The 20,000-nt window shown below is 40.3% G+C and overlaps 1 protein-coding gene across 2 annotated transcripts in view; it reads left to right on the top strand.

Moving 5' to 3' along the window:
• LOC127412369 (adenosine kinase-like) overlaps positions 1-20,000 on the top strand; it is a 263,864-nt gene that overhangs the window by 116,992 nt on the left and 126,872 nt on the right. For both annotated transcript variants that reach the window (XM_051648667.1, XM_051648668.1), the window contains exon 5: positions 12,703-12,875. In XM_051648667.1, the coding sequence (XP_051504627.1) occupies positions 12,703-12,875 (173 nt within the window). The remainder of the gene's footprint in view (positions 1-12,702; positions 12,876-20,000) is intronic.

Raw genomic sequence — 20,000 nt, forward strand, 5'->3', positions numbered from 1 at the left:
TTCACCTGCAGCTCACAGTCTGGGAAGGGGTAGAGGGGGGATGTTTCCCTCACTCTCTCCCCCTACCACCCCCTTTACAACCAGATAAACTCTAGCCATTAATTGGCCGGTGAGTTTCACACCCTCTGTCTCTTATATTAATGAGAGAGAGCGCGAGTCTAACCCAGTCTCCATGAACGGCACCTAGATGATATCCCATCAACAGCGCCAACTCACAGGACACCCAATAGAGCCCATTGTGAACAATCATTGTGCTTCAACCTCCGCAGCACAGGCTTGTTTATCCTGTGAATAATTCAGCAGGCCTTCCCAGTACTAAACAACAGAGGCCTGTACTGTATGTTTAATGAGTGAGGTTGGGAAAACCAGTATGTTTGTCAGATAAACTCTGCATGGCCTTGATGCGCAAGCATTCTGTTCAGCAACGTCTGAAAGGTTACTCTGGGAAATGGGCCTCCACTGGTGCCTCAGATCTGATCTCTCAGCAGATAGCATCTTGTGGTTTCTTAAGAGTACATGTGTGAGTGTCTATGCGAGTGTGTTATATAGAGGGGGAAAGAGTCAGACTGGATGGTGTCATTTACACTGTGCTACGGTGCTGTTTAAAGACACTGGTGGCTGTAAACGAACTCCATTCTCTCTCCCAAGCCCTTCGAAATACGAAACTATACAGTCACACTGGAGACCGCTGCCCTGGCCAAGAGGGGAAGTGGCATTCACAGGCTCTCTGAGTCCATCTCTCACTCCCCTCTTCTCTCTGAGGGCGCTTTCACACTAGGGCCCTGTTCACACCTGGTATCAAGATGCGTTAAGGGCGATCTGATCACAAGTGGACAGGCAAGACACATAACTGATTACACCTGGCCGTAATATACAGTATCTAACATAAAATCTATTTTGACCATGTGTTCTGATTTCGAGGGGAGGACCTCTTATTTCACGACGACATACATCAATTACTTAAGCACTTCTGACTAACAAGGGCTATGTGTGGAGAATTGTGTTCCATGGGTTAGGCCTTTCGTTGGGCCAGTCACGTCAAGCTCTCGCACACCTATACCAACCGTAAAGCACAGTGTCATCGGACACTGTGCTTGTGAGTGGTTGTGAGGCGGTTCATTAAATAACCAGATGTGGCAGTCACAAGAAATTGCAAAGCATGACTATGCGGCGTAAGAAACAGGGTTGATAACTACTGGAATAAACTCAAAATTTGCTTAAGTTTATGCGCTAGGATGAGGTGGATTTTCTGGAGTTTCGCAATATTCAGCATTATCGCATATCAATGGTTTCCGTTCAGGATTTCACAATTTTAAAATTTGCATAAAAAGTTGAATGGAAACCCAGCTACTGTACGTTGATGGCAGACACACTGAAGAAGTACTGTGAAGTTGTTGCAAATATGTGTATGTGCTGTTTTACATTTTCCTATCAAACGGTTATTTCCCTTTAAAACCACGCACGTAATTAGCGAAGTTTAAACTTTTGCGAAACCTTTCATTTTCCCTCTTCGTCTTTCCAACGCATCATTCCCATTGAAATCAATGCATTCACAGCGTTTCTCTTACACAGAGTGAACTGAAGTGTGTAGGTGATCTTAAACTTAAAATAGTGCAAATACCTCAAGCCAATCATCAATCCAAATCAGTTTGAACAAAACAATATACATTTTTGGACATTAAAACAAGCAGAGCAAAGATAATCAACAGATAAATCAATGACCAAAATAGCTGTTAGATACAGCCCTGGTGTTAAATCGGCCTGAGTTCCTGCGCATTACCCTGCCACTCAGTGCTTGTGTGTGTCCCTTGATTGTTATGTTATATGGTTTCATAGCTGCCACATATTGGGATAGTGTGAGCATGGCAGTCACACAAGCAGCTTATGTAATCAGATGTTTTTTTTCTCTCACTTTTCCCCTTAATCTCCCTCTGCCTACACTCCATTAGATTGTGCCCGAATGCCTGGGATTATAGGGAAGCATGGTTGCGTGTTTATGTTGCTCCCCGGGCTGTGCATAGGGAAAAGATGAGCTCTGTTAGTTCGAGTTTTCACCAGAGCTGTAGTTGTGTTTGTCTGGGCAGAGTAATGAAGACTCTGACAGGCCAGCACACATCTGATCATCCCTCAACTGAGTTGCCTGCTGTCTTCCTCCTCCAGCCCTGTCGCTATGGTAAACATGTCACATGGAAACGGCCCAGCGGTGGGAGGTGTGAAAGAGAATGTCAAAGACTGCGGTCCAAATATGACACCATTGGCAGGGGGCACGTTGGGGAAATGACACACAACACCTCGCTAAGCCACCTGAGCGTGAAATGAAGCAGATAAGAGAAACAGACCAGATGTTTCGCACAGTGGGAGGACTCTAGAGTAATTGACTGATAGAAATAGTGAAGTCCAGAGCTTGTTAGCCTATTGAGAGAGAGAAGACTTGAGTCCTATAGTGATGATCGATTTAATAGAAGCAGACAGTGCTCATAATTGTCAGTGATGGGCCGCTCACTCTCTCTCCCTCCCTCTTTGTCTTGTTCCTTACCTCATTCTCTCTTCATCTGTCTATCTCAATTTCAATTCAATTTCAAAGTTCTTTATTGGAATAAAGTACATGATTGTTTTACAAACAATGGGCCTCATTAACTGATAATTGCGTGGATTTTGCATACTCATGCGCAAAGGAACACTTCTCACAATTTTTTGTTGTTGTTGCCAGATTCACAACAGGTGCGTATGCACACAGATTTGTTCTTACCCTCGTTCTAATGTTAATGAATCCAGATTATTCTAAATGGAGCGCGTGTCCACTGTAGGTAATTTGCATAAAATACGCCCAAACCATCTCCATGTAAGGGCTTTCAGCACCACTGCACCTGTAAGTTGCAAATGTGTAGAGAACCATAACAAATGTACAACAAAACATGTTTATACGGGACACTGTGAGTGTTTGGTTTCAGTTGGTTCTAAATTTTATCATAAATTTAGACTACATTTTAGTGCAATCTTACTGGCAAATCAAGATTTCTGCTTAAACATTCATACACAGATTTTACGCAAAGAAATTGTGCCTACACACGGTTGCTGAATGAGACCCACTGTTGCCAAAGCTTCAATATAAACACAAGTGTAAGAAAAGTGCAACTGGTTTTGTGTTGAATATCTGAAAGTTTACATTTTAAGTGTTAAATGGTATAATATTGGGATTTTTATTTTCTTGTACTGTACTTGTACTTTTTTTGCATATGCAGTTATCCTTCGGCTTTATTGAATCAATAAAGGAGACCTTAGAAGACTCTCCCTTACTCTTCCTTTCTCTCCTCTCCCTCACTCTCTTTTCCGGAGCTTTGGTGCCAGGCTGGGCAGGCTCTGATGGGCAGACGGCGAGTTGTCTTCATAATAATGCCTTTATTTATTCATGTGTCTGTGGCCAGTGACAGCAGTGCCTGTGTGCTGCTCTCCTCTCTGTCTGCGTCCTTAGAGATATGACTCATTTTTATTCCTCTCTCTCTCCATCCTCGCATCATTCTCTCTTCTCTGTCAAGTGCTGCATTCAGTTAGCTTCAAAACTGAAATGCAAACACAGAACGCTCATCAGTCATATCCAGCGGCCCACGCCAATATGCAGAGGGTCCTCGTCAACATTCTACCAAGGAATCGTTCAACACACCTCACACACACAGCCAAGAGAGGCCAGATTGCCTCATGACTATTTTTTGGAGGCAGGCGCTGGCTGACTATTTCAGTTGTCTATAAATAGCTGCGCTGCAGTTTTTGCCAGTTTGATAAGCCTGTAATTGGAGTTGCATCCATCAGGTTACAGAGGGCTTTTAATCCTGAGACATGTTGGCTGGATCCTAGAGCTTTTCAGGTTAAAGAGCATTCACTGCCATTGTTTAAGACTAGCTTTGCGGAGCTAAATACTATTAGATTATTACAGTGTGTCAAAAGCAAATTAATCTAATTTTGCCTTTCCGTAGTTCTGCCAAATGGCCTACCCTAATCAGGCATTGTGTTCAAACCTCCTTTCTAAGCCCCTGGCATGAGGTACATTGGGTTTTGCTAAGGATTATAGTTCAAAATTAGGTTATGTCATGCTTTCACCTGAATTAGCACAGTTTGTCAGGGTTTATGGATCAACCCGTTGGTAGTCTGCCTTTTTGTGGCTCAAGTCAATGTTAATCTAATGCACAACAATTCTGCATGCAGCAGTAATTGCAGGCAATATTATGTAATTTCTGCAACCTCCAGAGAAGGACATGTAGACAAAACGCAGAATAAAGGAATAGTACACTCAAATGAAAATTCTATCATTTTCCCCCTCCTATCATTTCAAACCCAAATGAATTTTCTTCTGTGGAACACAAAAGGAAGTTTGCAGAATTTCCTGTTCGCTGATTTTAATACAATGGCAGTTTATAGATCTTTAGTTATAGTAGATCTTTTTTGCATGTTAACGAGTACACCAGATGAACTCTTCCACAATGGCTTGCGAAAGCATAAGCAGCACAAATTCTAAAGTTAACAAGTGAATGAGCTTGTATGAGATGTAAAATAACAAATTTCTACCCAAAATGCCTTTTAGAAAACTTGGAATATGATGCACAAGTCTCGTTTTATAACACTAAGTAATATGTTTACAGGTTTGGAATAAAATGAGGTTGAGTATATGATGACAATTTTAATTTTTGGGTGAACTATTCTTAAGCTATGAAAAATATAGTGTAATACATATGCATATGTATGTACATTATGTATATGAGTATGTATGTAAAATGTAACAGTGAGAATGCAAAATGTCACAACTGTGCAAAAGAGGTATGTAGTGTGCAATACAAAATGGTATGTGCAAAGATTCCAGGTAACAGTCTTGGAAAATGCTATTCATTCAATGGTGGTTATTCAGAGTGGTGTGAAAGGTTACTGCAGTACGGCTGTTTAACAGGTAGAAAACTGATGTAAAGAAAATGTGGAATTACATCAGAACCTGACTTCTGTTTAGAGCCCAGCGTCTGGGCAAGGGGCCATCAGCACTTGTTCTGATTGTCCTCTGGCGAATGAGGGATAACAGCAGCAACCATGTGACTGAGATGAGGCAGCTGGTGCATGCTGGGATGCATGTTGGGTCACCTCCCAGGGCAAGAGCGCTCACATCTATAAAAATGAATGCCTCTCAGCCCTATAAAGGGAATATCATAGTATGGAACACAATGGTGTACTGCCTTAGATTTTTAACTTTTGGAAACTGGAGGTTAATCAAAACATTTAGATGTTTATGTCTGGATGAGTGCTCACAACTTCAGTTATAGTCCATCGCCTGCCAGCATGTGCACAGTTTGATGTGACATACACAATTTTGTAAAGATGTTGGGAATACTGGAAAGTTTTTGTTTCGCTTATTCGGAAATGTATGCTTTGATTTCTGTTTAATTGCCATAATTGCGTAATATGATGGAACTTACAGCCCTTTAGACTTTGGACATGGTCAATATCTATATGATCAGCAAATTCTGAGATGACATCAGCATTTTTCCTAATTTATTTGTTTTTGTTTCCTTTCTTTTCACCTCCCCAGACAATTCTAATGTATGCAAATACATGTGTGAGAGAGAAATCTTGAATTATCACGTGTTTGTGTACAGCCACATTATGTCAGAGCTGGGCTGTGTCTCTGGCCGGGGGACACAACGCAGCGAGAGACACTGCTGTTTAATTTCAGCACTTCATCCCCTTCCGTAATGAAGCTTCCCTCACGCACATTTGCTCACACCCTGCCAGTGATGCTGGCGGGTAATTGGGATGTGACTGAGCATGAATATCCCTTACGCCTGCCGCAACCCGACCTCTCCGTGACCCTGCAGATAGCTCTTTGTCTTAATGGACATATCTTTTATTTAGATCTCCATTTGATAGTAATTGTCTGCAGGAGGGGGTTATTGCAGAAGATGGAGATGAATAGACTGGTGTTTCACTGTGGTCTTCTTTGATTGGCTGCAGTTTTTGGCTGGCTTTGATTATTTGAGTCGGAACAAAGATGTGTGCAGTGCCAAGCTGTTTTGTAAGCTTATTAGAACCACCGCCCGACCCCACTAATCAGCTGCCATCAGCTGACTAAAAAGCTGACCGGTCAAAAATGCATGTACCATTTGAATCACGCTGCTGCCACTTTTATATGTTTGGATGTGTGTTGCTTTATTTGACAAATTATGTCAAGTAACTGCGCTTGGTGAAAAACACTCCTGTAAAATAAAAACATATCATGTCTATGCATTGCATGTGAGGTTGTTGTAATCTGTGTTTGTTTTGTCTTCAATATGACACCAGGAGATATTCGATCATGATTGTTTGTTTTTTTGGAACATCTGAGGTGAATGCCTTTTTGAAAGGGGCAGTGGTGGCTTGGCGGTTAAGGCTCTGGGTTACTGGGTTACTGACTAGATGGTTGGGGGTTCAAGCCCCAACACCGCCATGATGCCACCGTTGGGCCCTTGAGCAAGGTCCTTGACCCCATCTGCTCCAGGGGTGCCGTATCATGGCTGACCCTGCGCTCTGACCCCAGCTTAGCTGGGATATGCGAAGAGGAGACTGGCCTCAATATGGCACTGAGTATGGCTGCTGCGTTGCAAGCTCTGACACAACATTGTAGTTTTTTGTTTGTTTTGTTTACAATTCTTATGTTTTTTTATCTTGGACATTTGGTTCTGCAATTACACACCGTAAACCGGACTTCAAATTCCTCAATGCCGACCCGCTGTTTACAAACACGCCAGCGGAGCCCTTTGTCTGGGCAGCCCGGCCGCGGAAACGCAGAAGGAAAAGGGGAAACAGAGCCGGCGTTCTCATCAGAGTAAGACCCCCGCTACCCAGTATTCTACTGGCAAATCTTCATTCAAATGTTCATTCTCTGGACAACAAGCTCTGCGAGCTGAGAGCACGGATCTCTTTCCGACGAGGGACTGCTGCATTATCTGCCTTACAGAAACTTGGATGTCTGCGGAGATTCCAGAATCGAACATGCAGAGTTCTCCGTGCACTGAGCGGACAGAGCGAAAGACCTCTCAGGTAAAAGCAGAGGTGGTGTTGTATGGTTTATGATCAACAAATCCTGGTGTGATCAGAGGAACGTACATTCTATCAAGTCTTTCTGCTCTCCTGATCTGGAATTTCTCATGCTTCTGTGTCGACCACTCTGGCTACTGAGGGAATTCACAGCGGTCATTATCACAGCTGTGTACATCCCGCCACAAGCCGACACAGACCGGGCACTCAAGGAAATGTATAGGATTATAATCGAGCAGGAAACTGCACACCCTGAGGCCACGTTCATTGTGACTGAGGACTTTAACAAAGCCAATCTCAAATCAATTGCACCAAAATACCACCAACACATCAGTTTTAACACACGAGGGGACCGGGTTTTGGACCATTGCTGCTACTCCCTTCCGGGATGGCTACAAATCCCTCCCCCACCCACCATTTGGCAAATCAGACCACTCTTCCGTTCTGCAACTGCCTGCTTACAGGCAGAAACTGAAACAGGAAGCACCCACCCTCAGAATGATCCAGTGCTGGTCGGACCATTCAGACTCCTACGCTACAAGACTGTTTTGATCACACGGACTGGGAGATGTTCCGGTCCGCCTCTGATGACGACATCGAGCTTTACACTGATAGCGTCACGTATTTCATCAGAAAGTGCGTAGAGGATATTGTTCCATCCAAAACAATACGGATCTACCCGAACCAGAAACCTTGGATTAATAGTGATGTTCGCGCGGCACTTAATGTGCGGACCTCCGCTTTTAATTCCGGGAACGCGGAGGAGCATAAACAAGCCAGTTATGCCCTCTGAAAAACTATCAGAGCAGAAAAACTCCAGTACAGGAACAAGATTGAAGGACAGTTTAACACCACCAATTCTAGAAGCATGTGGCAGGGAATTAATATCACGGACTTTATAGGGAATAAAAACTCGGCTGTGTACACTGCTGCCTCTCTCCTGGATGGGCTAAATACTTTTTATGCACGTTTCGAGGGAAATAACACCGCCCTCGTGGAGAGAGCTCTCGCGGCCAAAGCTACAGAGGTTAGTTCACTCTCCATCTCTGTAGCGGATGTAACCCGATCCTTCCAACGGGTGAATATCTGTAAAGCTATGGGTCCAGACGGCATTCCAGGCCGTGTCATCGGAGTGTGCGCGAACCAACTGGCTGGTGTTTTTATGGACATTTTCAACCTTTCCCTCTCTTTGTCTGCAGTCCCCACATGCTTTAAAACATCCACCATTGTGTCTGTATCAAAGCAATCCAAAATCACTTGCTTAAATGACTGGCATCATGTTGCTCTGACCCCCATCATCAGCAAATGCTTTGAGAGACTAATCAGAGATTACATCTGCTCTGTGCTGCCTCCATCACTGGACCCATTGCAGTTTGCTTACCGCAACAACCGCTCCACTGATGATGCCATTGCATCTACAATACACACTGCTCTCTCCCACCTGCAAAAAAGGAACACATGTGAGAGTGCTGTTTGTAGACTACAGCTCAGCATTCAACACCATAGTGCCCTCCAAGCTTGATGAGAAATTCCGGGCTCTGGGCTTAAACAGCTCGCTGTGCAGCTGGATCCTGGACTTCCTGTCAAGCGGACATCTCCTCATCACTGACCCTCAACACTGGAGCTCCACAGGGCTGTGTTCTCAGCCCACTCCTGTACTCCCTGTACACACATGACTGTGTGGCAACACACAGCTCCAGTGCCATCATTAAGTTTGCTGATGATACGACGGTGGTAGATCTGATCACCGACAATGATGAAACACGCTGGTGTCAGGAGCACAACCTCTCCCTCAACGTCAGTAAGACAAAGGAGCTTGTGGTGGACTTCAGGAGAAGAGAAAGAGAACACAGCCCCATCACCATCAATGGACCACCAGTGGAGAGAGTCAGCAGCTTCAAGTTCCTGGGTGTCCACATCACTGAGGAACTCACATGGTCTGTCCACACTGAGGCCGTTGTGAAGAAGGCTCATCAGCACCTCTTCTTCCTGAGACGGCTGAGGAAGTTTGGAATGAACCGCCATATCCTCGCACGGTTCTACACCAACACTGTAGAGAGCATCCTGACTGGCTGCATCTCCGCCTGGTACAGCAATATCACCGCCCACAACCGCAAAGCCCTGCAAAGTGTGGTGCGAACTGCCAGACACATCGTCGGAGGTGAGCTTCCCTCCCTCCAGGACATATATACCAGGCGGTGTGTGAAAAAAGCTTGGAGGATCATCAGAGACTCCAGCCACCCGAGCCGTTGGCTGCTCTCACTGCTACCATCAGGCAGGCGGTATCGCAGCATCAGGAACCGCACCAGCCGACTTCATGACAGCTTCTTCTCCCAAGCAATCAGACTTTTGAACTCTTGAACTCTCACGATCAATATACATCAGCACTGCACTTTATTAATCTTATTATCTCACACTGGACTGTCATAATATCTCTTAACAGCACACTGGCAACTGACTATCAACCGACAGCCTGAATGTCAATACAGTACAATACAACCTACTGTACATTTTATATATACTATTTTTTACTGTATAATGTGTGTTCTATATTGTGTGTTGTATAATGTACATTGTATGTTATTATTTGTATATTAGATGTTAAATTGTGTTGTGTAAATATGAAGTTTATTGTAAATTGGTATATGTCTCATCACTGTCACGACTGGTATGTTGCTCGGAACTGCACCCAAGAATTTCACACATTATTGCACTTGTGTATATGGTTGTGTGACAATAAAAGTGATTTTATTTTCGTTTTTCATTTTAGAGTCAACACAAAATTAGAATTGATCAAATTTACATTCTAATTGCACATTCCTGGACTTATTATGCATGATTCATCAGTGCAGGTATTCCAAAGAAAAATAAATGGTTGTCTTTTGTAATCTTTTTTCAAAATGTAATAACTTGTTTCATGCTTTGAAACAGCTTTCCTTTTCAGCTGATGTCATATATCCCTCTTTGTTTCAACCCCTCCATTCTAGCATTAAACGGCACTTTTCACAATGCAATCAGTTTCAGAGGGATCAAATCCCATATGTTATCTTGAATATCCTGTTTCACAAAAAAAAAATAAAAGAAAGTAAATATAGCCAAAAAGATTAAGTCCTTTCTACATAGAATAAGTTAAAGCATGAACTTGAAAATATTAAGTCAATTCTACATTCAAACATGTAAAGTAATGCTCTTAGATTTAAATATTATTTATAATTGTTATTTCTACAATGTGTCAAAATGTATTAATCATAAAGTAGAAAACACTAATATTTATTCACTAATTTGAATACATTTTACTGGTAAATAAATTAAGTAAATTTTACTTAACTTTTCGAAGCTGTTGTTCCCAGGATGCATTGGGCTTGAATAATTAATGAGCTTGCATGGTTTCACTCTTTGCAAGTGTATTTACACCGTTTTTACTGTTGATTTTGTTGCTGCGTTTGATAAATTCTTGTTATGTGCAGTCTTAAGTTCATTTTCTCCTCAAAATTATGCATTCATGATCAAAATAATTATCTGTTGATTGTCATCGTGCTTTGTGCACCAAGTATTGAGGTCTGCGTCCACAGCTCTGCATGTTGTCTCCATTGCCAGTAATGTATGGTGAAGGCATGCATTCAGTTTCCCAGTAGGAGGCTTCTGCATGTAGTACATGATTAAACGTGTTTGAATGGAAAGTAAAAATAAAAACACATGCTCTAATTGTATGTTCATATAAAATTTGCTACGTTTATTTATGTACCATGTATATCATATTTGTAAGTAAAAGTTACTGAATTGACTAAAATGTTTAAGTTAAATTTAATCACTCACTTTAATCAGTGTCATAAAGTTAAGTAGATTTTCATTAGTTCTATACCATTAAGATTTACTTAGATAAACTGTACAAAAAATTAAGTAAATCTTCTAGTCATTTTTTTTCCTGTTTATGTCAGATTGTAATGAAATGGGTTGTGAACAGGGTTTCATGTTGATTTTGAAGTACTTCGTAATGCTTTTGTAGTAAATTTTTATGCTGCTTTAAAAAGCTAATGGCTAGTGATTTATAGGTGTTAATTATGATTAAGTAATAGCTGCCTCTTTACATTGTTGGTTTGGAGCATAAGTGTAGCTGCATCAACTCAAGAGACTTTATTCCCAACAAATTCTTTTGAAGACCGACTAATGGATCAAATGAAGATCAATAATGTGAAATCAATACATTAATTATGCTTTGTGCTATTGAAGCCAAATAAATGTAAAAGAGCACAAGCTACCATTGCATCATTTGCCCCATCAACAGCTTTAGAGTGTTTGTGTTCAAGGGTCATTTTGTAACGTCTGTGGTTTAACATTGTACAGACAGTACGGAGCTACATTCACACTGTAAATAGAGGCGTATGGCTCCTCCACTGACAGACTCAACTATTTGGTTGTAGGTTATCTCTCAGGCAAAGCATCTCATTCACAAGGGGCCCCATCAACAGACATTGCAAGGTTGCAATAAAGCAGCAAACGTAGCAGCATGTACACTAATAAATCTTCAGAGTTTAAAGCCCACAGCACTAAAAACATGGAAAGACCTTTTCATTATCCCCATAAAAGTGGCAATGTCACAGTGTTTGTGGTTTGCTGTCGTCCAGGGTGCTGGAATTAGTGCTCCATTTGAATGTACTCTAACACAGCCCAGACTCAAACAGCCGTCCTGTATCTCATTTGATTATTGAATCAGTTCTTGCAAATGTTTTTTTTTTTTTTTGCCTATATCAAATGTTTACGCCTCTATCTTCATAGGGAAAAGGCAAAACAACATAAGTCAGTGCACTTTGAATAGCACCTCAGTGCTATCATCCATAAATATGTAATCATAGATGGATCAAAGACCCCATCAAATAAAAATTAGATTTTTGTGGCTTGTAGTTCATGTGTGTTTGCTTTGAGGTGATTTAATGAGTCTTTCTATATTCCAGGTGAATGTATTAAAAATATTGATGACTCATGTTGAATTGCACTTCTTGGTAATACAAATATTACATGATAAACAGTATTTACCTACAAAATTTTTACTATAGGATTTGAATACATAAAAAATGCCACGCTGAGACTTACGTGAACATTTAAAAATGTTGACACAAGCAAAGCGTTGAATACACAAAAGGGCATTTTAGAGTGATTCACGGAAATGTATCGAACTGACCAACTCGAACGCTGTTTTGATTCCGAAATATAAACTTCCTTTTTAAATATGTTAACACGGGACAGAAAACTGCCCTCCTGATGCGATTTAACCGAGTCTTTTACACTGTTTCGAAGTGCGCAGAAAATAACTCTCTTATTGTTCCTGTTCTTTAGTATTTTTTTTTTTTTTAAACCCTGAATCTGAGAATTTTCATTGGTTTGTTCTCTTTATCAGCTTGCTATTACTTACTGTTTTCACTAGTCATTCTTTTGCAGAATGGCACGTAAATGCAGTTGTACTGTATAAGGAATCTCTCTTTACCACAGTCCCTTTGCTTTTCCAGGAATTGTCAATACATTACTTAACACTAGCTATGTGACTCCCACCTTTATTTTCACTCTCAGATATGGAAGCCGTGTTTACATTTTTACAATAATCGCTTTTCCTCCCGTCTGTTTCCTTCTGCTCCCCCTTCCTCTCCTTCCTCTCAGTGGATGATCCAAGAGCCGCAAAAAGTGGCTACGTTCTTCGGCTGCATCGGGGAGGACAAGTTCGGGAAGATCCTGAAAGAGAAGGCAGAGGAGGCCCACGTGGATGCCCACTACTATGAGCAGAGCGAGGAGCCCACGGGGACCTGTGCTGCCTGCATCACTGGCGACAACAGGTCAGCCACCCCTTTTCTCTAGGGAGGGCCCTTATCGCTTCCTCAGGATAGCACCCCCCTCTCCACCCAGCACACACACACACACCACACATGTACACACCCCACCTCACTATGTGCTGGGACTCACTGTTCCCTTGCCGGCTGTTCTGCTCTTTTCCGCCAGAGCGCTTTATTTATTTATTTGTTGGGGTTAGATCACCACAGAGGTATTTTGATACACCAAATGACTTGGCCCTGAAGGGTACTAGATTCCATGACTGAGCAGATATGTGAAACGAGTTGGGCAGAATTACGTGCTACCTACAAATTTGAACAAAGCAGATTGATGTGTTTCTTTAAATGTCACATTATTTCTGTGGTTGATTTAAAAAAAAAAAAAAAAAAAAATGTAATGGTAAGCATTCAAGCTTGATTGGTTAATTTATAATCACATAAACTCCAAGGATTTTTTTTTATTTTCTCCCCAATTTGGAATGCCCAATTCCCAATGTGCTCTAAGTCCTCGTGGTGGAGTAGTGACTCCGGGTGGTGGAGAACGAATCTCAGTTGCCTCCGCGTCTGAGACTGTCAGTCCGCGCATTTTATCACGTGGCTTGAGCGCGTTACCGCGGAGACGTAGCACATGTAGAGGCTTCTCTCTATTCTCTGTGGCATTCACGCACAACTCACCACGCGCCCCACCGAGAGCGAGAACCACATTATAGTGACCACGAGGTGGTTACCCCATGTGACTCTATCCTCCCTCGCTACCGGGCCAATTTGGTTACTTAGGAGACCTGGCTGGAGTCACTCAGCACGCCCTGGATTCGAACTCACGACTCCAGGGGTGGTAGTAAACTTATTTTTTTAAATAAACAGCAGATTCAAACTAATGATGGACTGTTGACACTAGACACTAGGGATGGGTAATATAGCTGAAAAACAGCTTTTTATATATATATATATATTTTCAACATTTTGATAATATTCATTATATTTCTAAATTATGTGTTTGCTCTGAAATGGCTAAAATTGGTGAATTTTATTTTTTTTATTTTAAGGGCCGATATCCTTTTTAGAAGGGTGAACGCCATTTTTTTTTTTTCTTAGATGCTACAGTGCATCCAGAAAGTATTCACAGTGCTTCACTTTTTCCACATTTTGTTATGTTACAGCCTTATTCCAAAATGGATTAAATTCATTATTTTCCTCAAAATTCTACAAACAATACCCCATAATGACAACGTGAAAGAAGTTTGTTTGAAATCTTTGCAAATTTATTAAAAATAAAAAATGAAAAAAAAAAAAAAAATCACATATACATAAGTATTCACAGCCTTTGCCATGACACTCAAAATTGAACTCAGGTGCATCCTGTTTCCACTGATCATCCTTGATGTTTCTACAACTTGATTGGAGTCCACCTGTGGTAAATTCAGTTGATTGGACATGATTTGGAAAGGCACACACCTGTCTATATAAGGTCCCACAATTAACAGTGCATGTCAGAGCACAAACCAAGCCATGAAGTCCACGGAATTGTCTATAGACCTCCGAGACAGGATTGTATCGAGGCACAGATCTGGGGAAGGGACCTTCAGTGCTGCAGAAATTTTTCTGTGGCATTGAAGGTCCCAGTGAGTACAGTGGCCTCCATCCGTAAATGGAAGAAGTTTGGAACCACCAGGACTCTTCTTAGAGCTGGCCGCCCGGCCAAACTGAGCGATCGGGGGAGAAGGGCCTTAGTCAGGGAGGTGAACAAGAACCCAATGGTCACTTTGTGGAGAGAGGAGAACCTTCCAGAAGAACCATCTCTGCAGCACTCCAACAATCAGGCCTGTATGGTAGAGTGGCCAGACGGAAGCCATTCCTCCGTAAAAGGCACATGACAGCCTGCCTGGAGTTTGCCAAAAGGCACCTGAAGGACTCTCAGACCATGAGAAACAAAGATTGAACTCTTTGGCCTGAATGGCAAGCGACATGTCTGGAGGAAACCAAGTACCGCTCATCACCTGGCCAATACCATCCCTACAGTGAAGCATTGTGGTGGCAGCATCATGCTGTGGGGATGTTTTTCAGCGGCAGGAACTGGGAGACTAGTCAGGATCGAGGGAAAGATGAATGCAGCAATGTACAGAGACATCCTTGATGAAACCTGCTCTGGACCTCAGACTGGGGTGAAGGTTCATCTTCCAACAGGACAACGACCCTAAGCACACAGCCAAGATAACAAAGGAGTGGCTCCGGGACAACTCTGTGAATGTCCTTGAGTGGCCCAGCCAGAGCCCAGACTTGAACCCGATTGAACATCTCTGGAGAGATCTGAAAATGGCTGTGCTCCCCATCAAACGTGATGGAGCTTGAGAGGTCCTGCAAAGAAGAATGGGAGAAACTGCCCAAAAATAGATGTGCCAAGCTTGTAGCATCATACTCAAAGACTTGAGGCTGTAATTGGTGCCAAAGGTGCTTCAACAAAGTATTGAGCAAAGGCTGTGAATACTTGTGTACATGTTTTATTTATTTATTTATATATATATATATTTTTTTTTTAATTTTTATAAATTTGCAAAGATTTCAAACAAACTTCTTTCACGTTGTCATTATGGGGTATTGTTTGTAGAATTTTGAGGAAAATAATGAATTTAATCCATTTTGGAATAAGGCTGTAACATAAAATGTGGAAAAAGTGAAGCACTGTGAAATACTTTCCGGATACACTGTATTTAAACATCTAACTCTCAGTAAGACTCTCATACTCACGAGTCGCAAGTAAAGTTTGTGAAACTAGACTAAGGACATGCACTTTAGGAAACTTAATGGCCAAATAAAAAGTGCCTTAAAATTGTTGCAAATATATTGTGAATATTCATTAGATTGCCCAGCCTTAAAGGGATAGTTCACCCAAAAATGAAAATTCTCTCATAATTTACTCATCCTCATGCCATCCCAGATGTGCATGACTTTCTTTCATCTGCAGAACACAAGTCATACAGTGAGTAAATGATGAGATAATTTAAATTTGTTGGACTATTCCTTTAACTGACCCTTTAGAAGAATCCCCATATAATATATTAAATAAAATTAAATAAAATTGCAGGCATCTACAGGTACACCATTATCAGTGACATCAGATGAATAACAGATGCCCCTCCCCTGCATTTCAGTCAGTTGGGCCTGTGATCGTTTATGTGTCAATCTGCTTTTCATGTTTTGCATGTTATCAGCCATGCTACTGGCTTTTAATTGGAGCTGTTTATAAAAAAAAAAACTATCGTGTGTATTAGTGCCTGACCGATATATCGGTCGGCTGATATTAGCCTTTCACCGATATATTCGTATCGGTGTATATTTTACCGATATACGCTGATATGAAAACTTTTTCTCAGAACATATAATGCAGAAAACAATGCTTTAGTATTGGTGTCATAGCGTAGTTTGTCTAGCGAGCGTGCTCCGACTCATTGTTTACAGAGCTGACTCTGAGCTGATGGTGGATCTGCAGACAGGACGAAGTTAAACCGTTTGGATTTGAGCGATCTCTTCTCCTTAAATTGCTAACTAGTTTGTGAAATACATACTGGAAAGTTAATAAAATTACCCCATCATTTTATATAACTAATATAATGTTAACCTTGTCCCTGACAACCACGTCACTTATGTTTATCACATCTGTTTGCTGTTAGCCAGCTATAGTTTGTCAGTGCATTCAGTAATGTAGCAGATTGAAAGGTAAACATCAGAACATCTTTTTGCAGCTCAACAGACAACGGTGCGGTGGTGGATTGTGTGTGGTGAGTGTTGATTTCACGCTTCGCTGTTGCCTAGTTGGTGAGACACAATGCTGGAAAGTAAATAAAGTCCATCTTTTACTCTCCATGTCGATGAGCTTATAGCTAACTAGCTAATCACGTAGCTACTTTCATTGTTGTCAGCTGAGTGGAAGCTAATGTGTAAACATGCGTTCACCAAACAGTTTTGTTCAGAATTCACAGTTTGGTACCCCTTAAACCGAACAATTCCAGTCGTTGCATTTATAAAATGTCATATTTAAAAGTCTGGTTTTCGAGACGTTAAAATAGGATACGTAATAAAAGTAGATTTAATAAATAGTATATTTGCCCTGTGTAAATAATAATATATAGGAACTGTATCTAAAATAAATGAGGGGTGATAAATAAATACTAATACAACAGGCTGGAAAAATAGACATTAATTTTAATATCCTATATATATTTTTTGAATGTGTTAACTTGACACCGGGCGATGCACCCTAAAAACAGCACCGTTAGAACGGTATCATGCTGAAGAGTCGCTTAAAAGTAACGTTTTTTTTCTCTCTCATAAATGTAAATGAGTGTAAATGTCAACATCATCTTATGTCGAAAGGATTGAAGCCTGTCATGCAAAACATGAGCTCATTGATGTCATTAAGTGAGTCTGCTTTTTTATTCGATCAGTTACTCCTGGTCGGAGGCTGCCGTATATATTTAGTTTATTCGTAGGGTTACATCCTACATAAATGTAATGGTGCAACGCTCAAATATTTAGTAGAGCGTAAATTGAGACTTAGTGCCCATTTATGCCACAACTAGGTTAAGTTGTGTGACCATTTAAATGGTCAGCATTTGACTGATACAAAACATACAGTACTGATGTTTATTTAGCTATTTATTGTATTTTTATTTATTCTTTATTTTAATGGTCAGCAACTGACTGATACTAAACATACAGTACTGATGTTTATTAAGCTATTTATTATATTTTTATTTATTCTTTATTTTCTCAGTGTTCATTTCTAGAATTTGTTGACACTGTATAATAATAATAATGTCAAATATTCTTTGATAAAAATATTTGTTTAATAAAGCAGCCTTCGGAGTACCTTTGCATGGTCATATCGGTGCACAATCCACATAGAAAAGATTTGTTTTCATTCCAGCTCAAAAATTAGCTATATCGGTTACCATATCGGTAATCAGTGAATTTTTCCCTCTTTAAAATAGGTATCGGTCTCAAAAACCCCATATTGGTCGGGCTCTAGTGTGTGTGTGTGTGTGTGTGTGTGTGTTTGCCACAGGTACAACCGCTCACAGGTGTGCTCTCTCTCTGAGCCTATGTGACAAATAAGAAGCACTGCAGGTCATTCTGGTCTCTATATTGTGAATTCTCTCATACGTTCACTTGCTGAAGCAGGGGTTTGTTTTTGAAGAGGACCCATATAGATAGGCAGTTGACAGCAATTGCATGTTTTCATTGTCCCTGCAAAAAAGATGTTAATTTATTTAATAAATAAAAGTACATGAAAGGGTATTTCATGATGATGAATAATATTTTATTTTATTTTATTTTTTTTTTAAATCTATTTTTAAAACTTTCTATATATGTTTCAATTTCATCATGCAGTTTTGAGTGGAATATGTAAATATAGCCTTACCCAGTATTGAATAGCAAATAAGAATATAATTATTATTTTGTTAAAATCAAATAAGTAGTATCTGGCATTATATCAGAGGTTTATTGTCTTGACACAAAGTCCTATACAACCTATACAAGTTGAGCTCACTCGACAGCATTTGTGGCATAATGTTAATTACCAGAAAAAATCAGTTTGACTTGTCCCTTTTCATTAAAGCAAGCAAAAATCTGGGTTACAGTGAGGCACTTACAATGAAAGTCAATGGTGCCAATCTGTAAACATTAAAATACTCACTGTTTCAAAAGTATAGCCACAAGACATAAACAGTATGTGTGTTAACATGATTTTAGTTTGATAAAATCTCTCACTAGCCTTTTCTGTGTAAAGTTGTAGCCAAATTTACAACTTGCTATGATGATGTAATGTCAACAAACCATAAAACAACTGTAAAAAGTACAATTTAAAACTTCGCAGCTCAAATAATACATTCATTTTAACAGAAGAATTAATGTAAGTGCTTTTATAAAATGATAAGCTTCACATTTCTGTCTTTTAAACCCTCCAAAAATTGTCCCCATTCACTTCCATTGTACTAAGTTCCTCACTGTGACCTCCATTTTGGCTTTTTATAAAGAAAAGGATGTCTAATTTATTTTTTGTGGTAATCAAAATTGTCAAAAGTCTGTCGATTTGATCATAATTTGTACTGACCCCGGAATGTTGCTTTAAGTGTATTGTCTTTAACATTTTACATGATTCATAACTATTTATAATAGTTATGAATAATTATGATTCCTAGAAAAATCTAATAGTTTATTTAAAAATAGTTTCCTTGAATAAAATGTCTACAAAGCCTTTTTTTTTCAAGTTGGCTGAACTTGACTTGGGACTTAAGAAATGCCAATTATTTGCTTTATAAAAAAAAAAAAAAAAAAAAAAAAAAGTGTCCTGTAGTGTGACATACTAACTCCAACTACTTCTAAACAGCTTTTTAAATTAAATATTATTTCAATTATTGTACACAGTTTTCATGACATTGAAATGAACTACTGAAATCAAAATAGTTGTTTTATGTGGTAAAAAAGAAAAAAAACTTTACAAGATGAAAATTGAGAAGATATGGTGACTAGTTACAGCATCTAAAAACATGCTTACCCTGATACAAATATATAAAGTTTAAGCAAAAATTTGGATGATTCCTATTTTTTTCCCTTTAAATTAACATTAGAGTCCATTTGTCTACTACTCAGCCGAGTATTTTGAGAGTCGAGTAGGAGATTATAAGGAGAGGTCTCTTTGTTTAGGGCTGTCATGAAGTGAGCTTTGCTTTAGAGACAGTTTGAAAGAGCACAGGCTTGTAGAGTTGGCGGCCATGGCCTTATGAAACTCTTCTCATTAGCACCTCATCTGTCAAAGCAGACCCTTTGATCACTGGAGACACACAGACCTGCATCTTAAGACCTGAAAGAGGTTTGATCAATATTGTTCTCAATAGTTTCTCACACAGTTCACCTGCACACAGACTCTGGCCAGTGAGACAGGCCAGACAGGAAACTGTTTTAAAAGGCTGCTGATTTCAGAGCGGCTTAGGGGAGAGGTCACAGGTCTGCAGCCTGCAGCGAGAGGTCTGGCCTGCTTCTCAGCGACGCCTCTCACTGTGTGCAGTAATGATAGCGTGGAGGAGAATCTGTCTGCTCGGATCAGCATGACTCTGGCACACTAAATACTTA

This window comes from Myxocyprinus asiaticus, chromosome 21 (genome assembly GCF_019703515.2).
Source record: "Myxocyprinus asiaticus isolate MX2 ecotype Aquarium Trade chromosome 21, UBuf_Myxa_2, whole genome shotgun sequence".
Classification (NCBI taxonomy): domain Eukaryota; kingdom Metazoa; phylum Chordata; class Actinopteri; order Cypriniformes; family Catostomidae; genus Myxocyprinus; species Myxocyprinus asiaticus.